This window comes from Sinocyclocheilus anshuiensis, unplaced genomic scaffold, assembly GCF_001515605.1.
Source record: "Sinocyclocheilus anshuiensis isolate Anshui unplaced genomic scaffold, SAMN03320099.WGS_v1.1 scaffold3023, whole genome shotgun sequence".
Classification (NCBI taxonomy): Eukaryota; Metazoa; Chordata; class Actinopteri; order Cypriniformes; family Cyprinidae; genus Sinocyclocheilus; species Sinocyclocheilus anshuiensis.
The window spans coordinates 76782-89904 of record NW_015552793.1 but is presented as its reverse complement, the minus strand read 5'-3'; the positions used below and the strand labels follow the sequence as shown (position 1 = coordinate 89904).

General features: G+C 42.7%; 1 protein-coding gene across 1 annotated transcript in view; it reads left to right on the top strand.

The window, feature by feature from the left end:
• Positions 1-10576: 10576 nt before the first annotated feature.
• LOC107667932 (rho guanine nucleotide exchange factor 15-like) overlaps positions 10577-13123 on the top strand; it is a 19537-nt gene continuing 16990 nt past the window's right edge. The window contains exon 1 of the mRNA XM_016459672.1: positions 10577-10718. Within this exon, the coding sequence (XP_016315158.1) occupies positions 10577-10718 (142 nt within the window). The remainder of the gene's footprint in view (positions 10719-13123) is intronic.

Sequence of the window (13123 nt, the reverse complement as noted above, 5' to 3'; positions counted from 1 at the left end):
GCGGACCGGCCCGTAATTCTTCTCACAGGGTACGAGCCGCGACCATGCGAGCATCTGCGATTTTCTCCCGAGAGAAAAAAATCGCCTGCGAGCTGGTACACAGCAAAAATCGCACCGCATACGCCCGCGGGATAGTCTTACAGATCCGAAACAGGGATGACGTTTTTTTGTGGGCGGAGCCTATCTGGAGGCAGAAAATGACGGTTTTCAAGTGGTCTATGGAGTCATGGAATCAAATAATAAAAAAAGGTCAATTTGATTTTATATTTCAAAATTATGACTTTACTCTCGCAATTCCTTTACCTCCACTTGTTCCCAGTGTTTTTCTGCAACCACTATGCGCGCGCAGCTGCAAGTGACGTAACTGTGACGTCTACTCTAAATTGGTCTATAAAACTGAATGTGTGGTCGCCGTCGCTGACATACAAACAAGGTGTATTTTATTTAACCGTTTGCACGATCAAAATCATTGAAATTGCCCCGATAGTAGACATCATGTGTTTGTCAGCAATATACAGCTTTATTAAAGTAATTTCACGCTGTCCGTCTGCAAATGACAGCCACTTTCGGAGGAAAGCGGGAAAGATTTGAGCAGAGAAACGAAGCGCGGCAGGTTTTGAAATAATAAAAAGAAACGAACAAAACCATATCGATAACAAAATGAGGCGATTAGGATGATTTTTGATGAGACTTGGGAGGAGGCTGTAAGGAACTCTTTCACGCATTTTAGCATGTGGCGTGTATGTGCGTTCATGCCTGTGAGTGTGTATTACACAAATGTACGTGCATGTATTAAAAGGCTGTTGAGTGAAAACTGTGCAACCCAGTGTCACAAAAACACTTGTATATGTATTAAAGTTAATTTATCAACTTTGAAAAGTTTTTTTCCTAAATAAAAATAAGTAAATGTATTCCCATTATGGTCAATAATTGTAATTGAAGCCATTTGTTGTCTGATAAAAAAAGAAAAAAGACCTTGCACTTAAAGGTTGAACACAGTATTATAATTTTACAGTCAAGAAGACTACATTTGTGAAAATTACCTATTTTTTTCAAAGGATTAATCATGATTTTGAGCTCATTACACTTGAAATCTTACGTTTATGCATTTTGAAGGTAAATAAGTTAAATTAACTCATGCTTTTAAGTGACAGGGCCAAAATGTAAAATTTTAAGTAATGTTTAGTCAATGAAAACTGTGCAACCCAGTGTCACAAAAACACTTGTATATGTATTAAAGTTAATTCATCAACTTTGAAAAGTTTTTTTCCTAAATAAAAATAAGTACATTTATTCCCATTATGGTCAATAATTGTAATTGAAGCCATTTGTTGTCTGATAAAAAAAGAAAAAAGACCTTGCACTTAAAGGTTGAACACAGTATTAGAATTTTACAGTCAAGAAGACTACATTTGTGAAAATGACCTATTTTTTTTAAAGGATTAATCATGATTTTGAGCTCACAACACTTGAAATCTTAAGTTTATGCATTTTGAAGGTAAATAAGTTAAATTAACTCATGTTTTTAAGTGACAGGGCCAAAATGCAAAATTTTAAGTAATGTTTAGTCAACATTACTTGATTGTTTAAGTAAAGACAACATTAGGGTTTACAGTGAGAGTTGCCCAGTACAGCTGAACTAGCCTACACCATGTTACAACACAGTAGCGCTTCTGCAAACAGGAACAAGTATACTGCATAGAAATTTCCTGTCTACCTGTAGCTTGTTTATTGAAGATGCAGGAGAACCACCTAGCAGTGCATTACAATAGTCCAGTCTAGAGGTCATGAATGCATGAACTAGCTTTTCTGCATCAGAAACAGGTAACATGTACATCCGTCTAGTTGCAAATTGTATATTGAATATTGAGCCGAGTATCAAACCGCGCAGTGATGACGAGAGTGAAACCTGCGCGCTGAACACTGCCGGGCGGGGCACGGTGCGCCATATATATTATTATTATATGTAGCCTATATTTTCGGCTCGCATTTTCGGCCGATAATTTTCGGCTGCTGAAAATTCGGTGCATCCCTAGTTATTAGTGACAATAGTAATGATTATATTATTCCTGTTCCTGGAAAATAAGCAAGAGAAACACTTGCTTTAAAGCCAGCATCGCAAAAGGTCCTGGTTAGATGTAAGTAACAGATATATCTCCTCCGCAGGTTTCATGGCTCCAGAACTGTTACAGAAGAAAGAGTATGACTACACTGTATGACTACTTTACTCTTAGGGTCACTCTATATGAAATGGTTGCCGCCAAGGGACCTTTCAGGTGTCGTGGAGAGCAGGTACACATACTCCTGTGTACACTTTGGCTCTCTGTTAAAGGGCTTGCATGGACAGTAATTTGCAGTGACAAAGCAGAAGTTATCGATTGACAATGAGAGAAAACAAATGACGGCAATTTGAGGAAACCTTACACATCTTTGCTCAACTACCTCTGATCTTTTTCTGTATCACAGGTGGACAACAATGAAGTGACACGGCGCATCCTGAATGACCTTGTCTCCTACCCCCACAACCTTCAGCCAAGAGCTTAAAGACCTCTGTGAAGGACTGATGGAGAAAGATCCAGAGAAGAGACTTGGCTTCAAGAACAGTGAGTATGCTGACCTGAAGAACCAGTCCTTCTTTAAACAGCTCAACTGGGGAAGATTAGAGGCTGGTATGGTCCATCAGAGTTATTGTTAGGGAAGGATATGCATCATAAACTACTTTACATGGCATTGAATTTTTTTTTCTTTGGAAATAGTATTCTGTGAAGTGAAATATATGTAAATATAATGGTTTTTGAATATGGGGTAACACTTTGTTTTACAGTGTCCCTGTTACACGTTGCATGTACTTACTAACAGTAAATCATGCGTAATTACATGCTACTAAACCTAAACCAAGCCCCAATTCTAACCCTAACCCTATAGCAAGTACATGTTGTTAATTAATATTACTTAGTACCTAAAATATAAATTTACTTAAGATGACATAAGGACATTTTAAAATAAAGTGTAACCGAATATGGTAGTCATAAAGAACGAGTACTGCGTCTGCTTAAGACGCTATGGGGAAAACGCCTTTTTCTCCGAATACTGAAGCCTTTCAATAATGCAGTGTAACTGCACGGCCATTGGTTCATGCAGTGTAGGGTTGTGCCGATAGACAATAGTATCGTATATCGACGATAGTCAGAGATATCGCCTGTGGCTGATGCCTTTGACGATAGCAAGACGATTATTATTATTATTATTATTATATTATTATTATCAGGCTAGTAATACTATCTAATTAATATTAGGGCTTATTGGTTGCATTATATTTCTTTTTCCACGTTTTTACAGTATTGCGCGTTTTAACCAATCACACATGATTATGATGAGCTTATGAATGCAATGGCCAATCAGATTCGTTCAGATGAGTCATCACTGAAACAGCAGAGTTCCGTTGTTCAGCGCGCGCTGACTGAATTCTGACTCGCGAATTCTCTCATCATAAACAACAAAGTGCAGATCTACATGCAATGAAAGTATAAGAGATTTATTCATCATACAGTGTATATTCACTGATTTTAATGGGAGTGTTTTTAAAGTGCATAACGCACTAGACTGAGCTTGTGATGATGTTCTTTGGTAATGTTCTTTGCTCGTTTTCTGTAGCTGCTTTTTGAATAACTGAGGAAATGTAAGCATTATAATTAGTAACTTACGATGTTTCTATTAATTTGTTATCATGTTAAATACAAATTCATTCATATTAAAATCAAGTAAATAATTACATAAATAAACACGAAAATATTGTGTATCGGCGATCTCACAGGCTGACGATAGGACGATATGAAAATTGAGCATATCACCCAACACTAGTGCAGTGTATTAAAAACGAACCAATGGCTCGGCAGCGGAGCTGCACGAGCCTATGGCGACAAAGCCCACAAGAATGGGTGGGGTATCTGGCTATATGAGCGGGCACTTCGCCATAGTGGCGGCACTCAGCTTACTTCGACTGAAGCGACGACTGAGTCGTGCAGCTACATAGCACGGCCAGCAACGCAGTACTCATTCCCGTATCTCAGGGAACCGAGGTTACATTAGTAACCGAGTACGTTCCCTATCGATTCTTCACTCGTACTGCGTCTGTTTAAGACGCTATGGGGAACCAGTACAATCCCGCCATGCTATGCTAGAGGAACGACTAATATTTGAACTTGCCTTGAGCACCAATGGGGCCCAGAGGGACCAAGTATTTTGCAGGGAAGCCCCACAGGAGGCGATAGGGCCAAACTCGCAGAGGTCGGTCCGGCGCTGAGTAATTGTTTCAAGATAAATTGTACAGCCTCGGAACCCAGTGGGGGCCAAGAGCGTACAGTGAAGAAGGTTTCACCATATGGCCAGAGTAAGTCCGTTTAAGCAGAAAGGACCCGAGCCTGTAAGGCCGGGACATCCAGATTATAAAACCTGGTAAATGTGGATGGTGAGGCCCAGCCAGCCGCCACACAAATTTCTGCAATGGACACACCGCTAGACCAAGCCCAGGAAGAGGCAACGCCTCTTGTTGAGTGGGCTCTTACTCCCATGGGGCATTGTAGGCCCAAAGAAGAGTATGCTAGCTTGATAGCGTCGATTATCCATTTGGAAAGTCTCTGCTTTGTGACCGGAGACCCTCTGGTGCGGCGACCGAAGCATACAAAAAGCTGTTCCGACTGCCTGAACGGGGCGGAACGCTTAATATATATTCTCAATGCCCTGACGGGGCAGAGTAAATTCAGCTCTTGGTCCTGCTCCGACGGAGGAAGCGCCGAAAGAGCTATTACCTGTGCTCTGAACGGAGTTGATGCTAACGCCAGTAGCAGATGCTAACGCCAGTAGCAGAGCGGTCTTTAGCATCAGGGGATGAAGGTCAACGGACTGTAGCGGCTCGAAGGGAGGGCTCTCCAGAGCCCTCAACACCGTGGGCAGGTCCCATGTAGGGACGGTGACAGGGCGAGGCGGGTTGAGCCTCCTAGACCCCTTCAAAAAGCGAACAGCTAGGTTGTTCCTGCCCACTGACTGGCCAGCTATAGGAGCATGTGAGGCTGCTATGGCTGCTACATAGACCTCGAGCGTGGACAGGAACGACCCTTATCCAACAGCTCTTGCAGGAAGGACAATATCAGAGATATGTCGCAGGAAAATGGGTCTGGTGGCCATACACCAGGTGGAGACGACAGACCATTTAAGGGCATAGAGCCGCCTTGTAGAGGGTGCTCTAGCCTGAGATATTGTATTTAGCACGCTCTCTGGGAGGTCCGCAGAGCCCACAGTTCGGGCTGGGGGTGCCATATCGTTCTGTTCGCCTGAGAGAGGAGGTCTCGTCTCAGGGGAATGGGCCACGGGGCTGCTGAGAGCAGCCGAGACAGCTCTGCCAACCAGTGTTGGTTCCTCCAGAGCGGGGCCACCAACAGAACGTTGTGTTTCTGCTCCCTGATTCGCCTGATTACCTGTGGGATCAGGGCGATCTTCGCCATAGGATTCAGGTTACCAGGAACGAACTCTAGGCAAAGTAAGGCTCACCGAGAGCGCCTGTAAGTCTCCCATTCGTTTGACCGATGCTAATGCTAGCAGCAGAGCGGTTTTTAACGACAGGGACCGAAGGTCAACAGACTTCAGCGGCTCAAAGGGAGGATCCTTCAGGGCCCTCAGAACAGTGGGCAGGTCCCACGTAGGGACAGTGAAGGGACGGGCAGATTCAGCCTCCTAGCCCCCCTCAGAAAACGGACAACAAAGTTGTTTCTGCCCATTGACTGGCCTGCTATAGGGGCATGAGAAGCCGTTATAGCTGCTACATAGACCTTGAGCATGGATGGGGAGCTTGTCCTTGGAATAATAAATTGGACAATGAGAGTTGACTTTTGAGGCGAACAGGTCCACTTCTGCCTTGCCAACGATCTCCCAAATTTCTCCCAAAGACCGTCTGCAGATGAAGCATCCATTCTTCTGAGGGGTCTTTGCTTCGTGACAACATGTCCGCTACTTGGTTCAGTTTGCCTGGAACGTGTGCTGCTCTCAGCGAGCGCAGGTTAGGCTGAGCCCATTCCAGGAGGCGCTCTACCAGAATGAAGAGGCGCTTCGAGGAGAGACCGCCCTGGCGATTTATATATGACACCCCTGTCATGCTGTCTGAGCGGACTAGCATGTGGTGTCCCCTTATGTCTGGCGGAAAGGTGCGAAGGTCCAAACATACTGCCAGCATTTCCAGGCAGTTGATGTGAAGCCGACTCTCCTCTTTCGACCAGTGGCCAAAAGCAGGTTTGCCATCGCACAGAGCTCCCCAACCCATGTTGGAAGCATCTGTCGAGACCACCTTCCTTCAGCAGACCATTCCCAGGGGCATGCCCCATTCCATCCATTGAGAGTCTTTCCAAGGGGCCAGAGTTGCTACGCAGGCCCGGTTCACCTTGACACGCATGCGTTCATGACGCCAGGCGTGGGACGGAACTCATGGTTTCAGCCAGTACTGAAGGGGCCGCATGCAAAGCAGGCCCAGCTGAAGTACCGGAGTCGCAGAGGCCATGAGGCCCAACATCTTCTGAAACGCCTTGAGAGGGCGAGGGGCTCCAACTTTGAATGAAGCCGCGAGCTGCCGAATAGCCAGTGCACGATCTGGCGTGGCTACCGCCCTCATTCGGGCTGAGTTGAGAACTGTTTCCAGGAATGATATCCATTGGCTGGGGGACAGCGCGCTCTTAGGAAAATTGACCCTTAGTCCCAGGCACTCTAAGTGGCTAAGGAGGAAGGATCTGTGAGATATTAGCTAGTTCTCTGACTGGGCCGTCTGTCATACCCCTTTTCTTCGGCGCCATCGACCGTTGTGCGGGCGGACGAAGAGGAGGCATGCAGGCGGGCCGAGTAAGGGGTGCGACAAGATCTGGTGATCTCATCATGGACCTCTGGGAAGAACGGTGAAGCTCGTTGTCGAGGGGTAGGGCTGTCGCGATAACCGCAATATCGCAATACCGCGCTATTGATGAGCAAACCGCATAGGAATGCAAAAACCGCAGCAACCACGATTTTTGCGTGTTTTCTTTTTTCGTAAGGTTGTACAGGGAAAGCAAAATCTCTGTTTTAGCATCGATGCATAGCTGGTCAGCTGAGCCTTCTAAAGTGGCGCTCAACGTTAAAATGATTTCAACAGCGTGTTTCATTACGTCTCTTTGAATGAACGAATCAGCGTTTTTGAACGTGTAGTTGAATGACAGTCACGTTCCACCACCTTGTGGCGCAACACTGTAACTGCACTGACTGACAGCCCGCCTAGAACGCGCGCAGGTGGAAATATCAATAGAAAGTCTCTTGTCCAGTCTGTAGCCCAACTAGGCTAACTGTATACATATAGGCTAACGATAGCCTAACGATCTTATTGTCAGGTTTATGTTCTGTTATGTGGACCATTGTTTTGTCATTCTCTTCTGTTTACTTCACTTCCTGTTTAAACGCTATTTGGTTTCGGTTTCATTGTCTTCTGAATATGACCTCGTTAGTTATATAGTTACACATACACACACAAATGACCTTGTTAGTTATATCGTAACACATACACACACAAATTATATATATATATATATATATATATATATGGCGGTAATGCCGCATACCGTGCTATTGAGCCACTCAAAATTACCGCAAGGGAAATTCCCTTACTGCGACAGCCCTATCGAGGGGCTTGACGGCACCCCGGCAAGCACCATTCATCCAGGCGGCTGCGGGTGGGCTCCTCTGGTGAAGACCGATCCAAACCCAGCTCTTGCACAGTTTTAGACAAGACACGGAAAAGTTCGGTGTCCATGCCCGTGCTGGCAGTGCTGGGCTCCACAGAAGGCAGGGGGGCGGGGTCGAAAGACGAGCCCGATAGCTCCTCCGCATCTGAAGCAGCCAGAGACACACTTTCGTCCATGGCGTCACACTCGCTCTCACCAAACGAGACCAGATCGACTTGCTGTCGTCCATGGCGTCACACTCACTTCCTCCAAATGAGACCAGATCGCTCGCAGCCGCAGAGGGATGCTGGTCTGGGTCGGAGAAGTGGACTGGAGAAACCTCTCTGAGTGGAGAGAGTGAGGCACGTGGGGGCTCAGCCGGCGTGGGCTCACTCGTCACCGAGCGCCGACAACCTCTGCCCCGCTGCTTTTTCCTCACAGGCTCCTGGGAGGAAGAAAGCGGGAGGGCGCGAGGTGTGGAGTCGCTTTCTGAAAAGAAAGCTATCCGCGAGCGCAGAGAGGCGAGACTCATATCCTCGCAATGAGGACATTCCGTCTCGGTAAGCCCTGCACGAGTGACAGTAGCAGTGCTGCATTTGCAACAACGCTGGAAATTTGCTCAGAAATTTGCTCTTATAGTAGTCGCTGGATAGCGGCTGGGGACTGGGAAGACCACAGCTGCTGCAGACACTGAAGGCAGCTGAAGAGCGGTGAAGTCAGCCAAGCAGAAAGGGGTCTTGATCCACTGCGAGGCTTGTTCACGGCGAAGGCTTCGAGTATCGTAGAGCGAAGATCTTGTAGTCGTCGATGAAGAAGAAGAAATCTGAGGATCCTATGGTGAAGTGCCCGCTTATATAGCCAGATGCCCCGCCCATTCTGGCGGGCTCTGGTGGGTTTTGTCGCCATAGGCTCGTGCAGTTCCGCTGCCGAGCCATTGGTTCGTTCTTAATACACTGCACGAACCAATGGCCGTGCAGTTACACTGCGTTATTGAAAGGCTTCAGTATTCGGAGAAAAAGGAGTTTTCCCCATAGCGTCTTAAGCAGACACAGTACGAGTGAAGTATCGATAGGGAACAAAGATATGTAGCAAAGTATCATCTGAGTACAATGGTACTCCCCTTTTTCAGGTATTGTAATTTAAACCATTTTTGACATCTTTCAAAATATTTTCTTTTCTTATTTTGCACAGGTATGCTTCCTCCTCCATTTGTCCCAGATCCTAAGATGGTCTATGCGAAAGACATTGATGATGTAGGAGCATTCAGCACGATCAAAGGTGTTGTGATTGATAACAAAGACAATGAATTCTACAATGAGTTTGCAACTGGGAACGTACCAATTCCGTGGCAGGGGGAGATGATTGAGACAGGTGTGTTTGGGGAGCTTAACGTCTGGGGACAAAACGGAAAACTCCCGAACGATCTGGATCCCAACTATGTGGAAGCAAAAGGAGGGGGATGTGTTCTACTGTGAACTAGAAATATAAATGAATAAACTGGTGGGCGCACAGGAATGATTCATGGTGAACTACAAAGGCATGAATTAAATGCTTAATGTGAAGAATGCTTGTGTAACTCAGAAAGTCTCCGTATGTATGTACTGGGATAATTTTTTTCCTTAAAACTATTGATAAAAAGTAAGCAAATCACCCCAAGTTCTGACATTTTATAAAAATTATGATTTTTACAAAAATTTCTGATAGTTGAATTATTGTAATATACATGAGGTAAAATTAATTATAATGTTACGTGTGTTTGTACATTTACAGTTTCAATTTTTGGTCATGGAGGATGTTAGCATAAAAAGAGGAATTAAATCTAGTAAATGGAAAATAAAGGAACTGAAAAAGTAACATATCAACTTATATGTCATAGAGGAAGTGAGATCCTTGTTTACGTTTATGTTTAAAATATATTTTTCTAGACATTTCAAAAGATATTCTGTTTACTGTTTGTCAACACATTGATTTTTTTGGATTTATAATACATTTGATTGTATAGTAATCTTGTTAAACTTAACTATAACAATAAAATATTTTATGTAGGAAAGCAGAGTCTTGTACTATAATGGTAAGTCTGGAATCAGCTGCCTTGCTGAAATGTTGAACTGGAAGTTTTCAGTTGTTTAAAGCTAAAGCAAAACATGGAAATTCGTGCATTTTTGTGGTATTCAGTTCCCACAGCAGTCTTTGTATAACAACAATATGTATATAATATAATAAATATAATGTAATATAATATAATACAAATAACATCATTCAAAAACCTCTGCAGATAACTTCGTTATGTGTTACAATGCTTATAGAAATTAGCAAAATAGATTTTGGATCATACAGATAATCAAATAATCTTTCTAATTAAAGTAACTGCATTATCTTATGTCCAGCATCTACAGTATATGTCACTGAATATTCAACAATCAATTTGGTGTGGTGAGCCATGTGAGGGACCAGAGGACAAGATCTGAAAGGAGAAGTAACCATCATTAGTGACATTTATTAACAACACTCATAACAGCTTTGCTCACAAGGATAGTACACCGGAGGACGGAAATTATTTCTTTACATATTGTGTGTGGCAGCTCTGAATGCTCAATGAAAGGTAAATGAGCTTATTTTCTTGTTTTTAAAAATATTGATATAACAAGAGAAACAGAGTGTGACAACACAGGCTTCACTAACCAAGAAGACACTAAATTGTTGATTATGAAATCAGCACAATCAAGGATTGTTCTGCATCAGTTGCTACATTTTGCACTTTAATATCAGTGCAACCGCGTGTCTCTGGATTTTGATGTGTAAATCCTTCTCACTTGGACATGAAAATTATTTTGGAGCATCAAATGATGGATAAGTCAATCCGTAACACATCCAATGGAAAACCTACCATTCCACCAAAACCAAACCTTAATGCTTCACACCAGTCAAGCCACTTTGGTTCCTCTAGCAGAGTGGCTCATGCTTTGCGTAACTTTGAACAAGGAACGGGCAAGCAAACGGCAGTAAACTACAACAGTAAAGTGAGAAGATACTCTGAAAATATGAGCGAAGATGGAAGGTCTGTGGTAGTTGGAATTACATTGTCATGTCCAAAGGACCAAGCAGAGGATATATCTTCATTTTCAAGACTTGGGAAAAGTGGACAGATGCTGGGGGAAATAAATCTTCAACTGGCAGTAGATGATGTGGATGTAGGTCGATCAGGTAGTGAACGTTTTGGAATCTGTTTCTAACATATGTGTGCTTTATACTGTATATGCCTAAATATGAAATGATGCTGAAAACTGGTTCTCAGTGATGGTTTTACTTTGTGTTTGCTATTACTTGATGTAGGTTTATGTGATGTAGATATCACATGATGGAGGTTTAGAGCCATTAAATTAAAACCATATAAAACCAATATAAATACAAAAAATACAGGATTTGCTTGTAAAATGTTTTTAGATATTCAAAAGATTTTTACTTTCTTTATTTCAAAAACCTTTATGATTATGAACAAAAACATCAGATTATGTTCTCACCTACCAAAAAGGTTGCAGAACTCTCAGATCTGTTTAATACACTATACCATTTTACCAGCACAAAAAAATAAAATGTGGGGAGAAAAATGTAGATTCTGTCTAAGCCTGTTGATAAGCTTAATCATTTATAATTTATAATCATAAATAATTTTCCTCAGCTCCTGATGGCAGTGAGGTAAATAATGTGAGTGGCACCATAGAGAATCATCAGGGCTCAACTGCGCCACCTACCCACTCAGAGGAGAAACACTGTCATTGCCTCTGCCATCTTCAAAGGCCTGGTATGAAACTAGTCTGGGTACCTCTACAGGAGGAGAAAAATGACATGGATACTACAATTGAAAAGAATCACAAACATCGAAACAGAGGAGGTCAGAGAAATGAGGATGTTTTACACCTAACCAGCAATGAAGTCAGTTGGCCACCGAACAGCCCATCTCCCAATTCAAAACCCCAAGCGTTGCCTCCATGTATAAATTGCCAAAGCTTTCTGCTTCACCACAGCCCTCACAAATTAGCAGGAAATGGATTTGCATATGCTAATGAGTCATTTCAAAGCCATTCAAAACCCCCTTTACCACCAAGGACTTATCAGTCATCTGAGTATCAAAATACCCAACAGTATGCTCAGCTGGAGCACACCGAAGCTCATATATATTTGGATATTTTGCTATCAAATGACAATAAAGTTACCCCTCCAGCTGTCCCCCTTCGACCTCCCCCAAGACTTCCTCTACATCCTCAAAAGACAAAGAAACTGTCTTCCCACCCAGCGCTGACATGTGTAGTCTCTCTTCGAGGCGGCGGTCCACCAATCAGAAACACCAGCAGCAGTGAGAATGGAAAATCGTCTCGCCCCATATCTATGCCAAACCCATCAGGTGAGTGCAGAAGAATTTCCAAAGACTGCTTTTTACTAAAGTACAGCACACAAAGCAGTTTCAACAGAGAGAAAAATAAATTGTGCATGACTATATTTTAACTATGCTCTTTTTCAAAAAATTGGCCGAGATTTTGCCAAGCAGGGGAGATTCTAGGATGTTCATTTTAGGGGGGATCAGCCCCCAGTGAGAGTATAATAATAATAATAGCCTAATAATAAAACAAATATATATAAATAAAATAAAACAATTTTGATTAATAGGGGTCGTATACTAAACGTATTGCAGTATTCCACTGTAGGCCTATTGCTTAGATAGGTATAACATTACTCAATCCGAGCAGCTCTATTTTTTTTTTTGTGTGTGTGTGTGTGTGTGTGTGTGTGTGTGTGTGTAATAAGCCTAAATATATATATATATATATATATATATATATACAGGGCCGTTTATAGTCAATTTGACGCCCTAGGCGAAATCCCTATTGCCTCCGTATTGGAGATTCAGTGCATTGAGTTCCACAAATCTGAATGCATTATTCAATGGCTACTTTTTTGTCTTTATCTGTTTTTTGTTCAATTTTTTTGTTTTGTTTCTTGAAACATTGATTTAAAGTGTCAGTTATTGCATTCATATTTCAGTCAAACCTATAAAACCCCTTTGTTACCCCAAACTACATATAAAAGCTTTATCAGTGGCATAAAAGTAACCAATGCCGCTACTTAATCATTTGCTACTCGTTAACGAGTTAACTTCCCCTTTAAATAACGTGACGCTCTGCCCTCTAGGACGCTGCTCCCATTAAGCGCTGTTGGAAGTGAATGAATTGATTCAACATTTCGACACCTCCGTAAGGATGCATTTAACTCGACAAAGCGGTCTAATAAAGGATGTATTGATCTCGTGAATTAGCGAATTTTACTATACAAATATTTTTTAATTGGATGTTAAAGTTTATATGGGAATATTACATGACACGCTGATCCTTTAACAA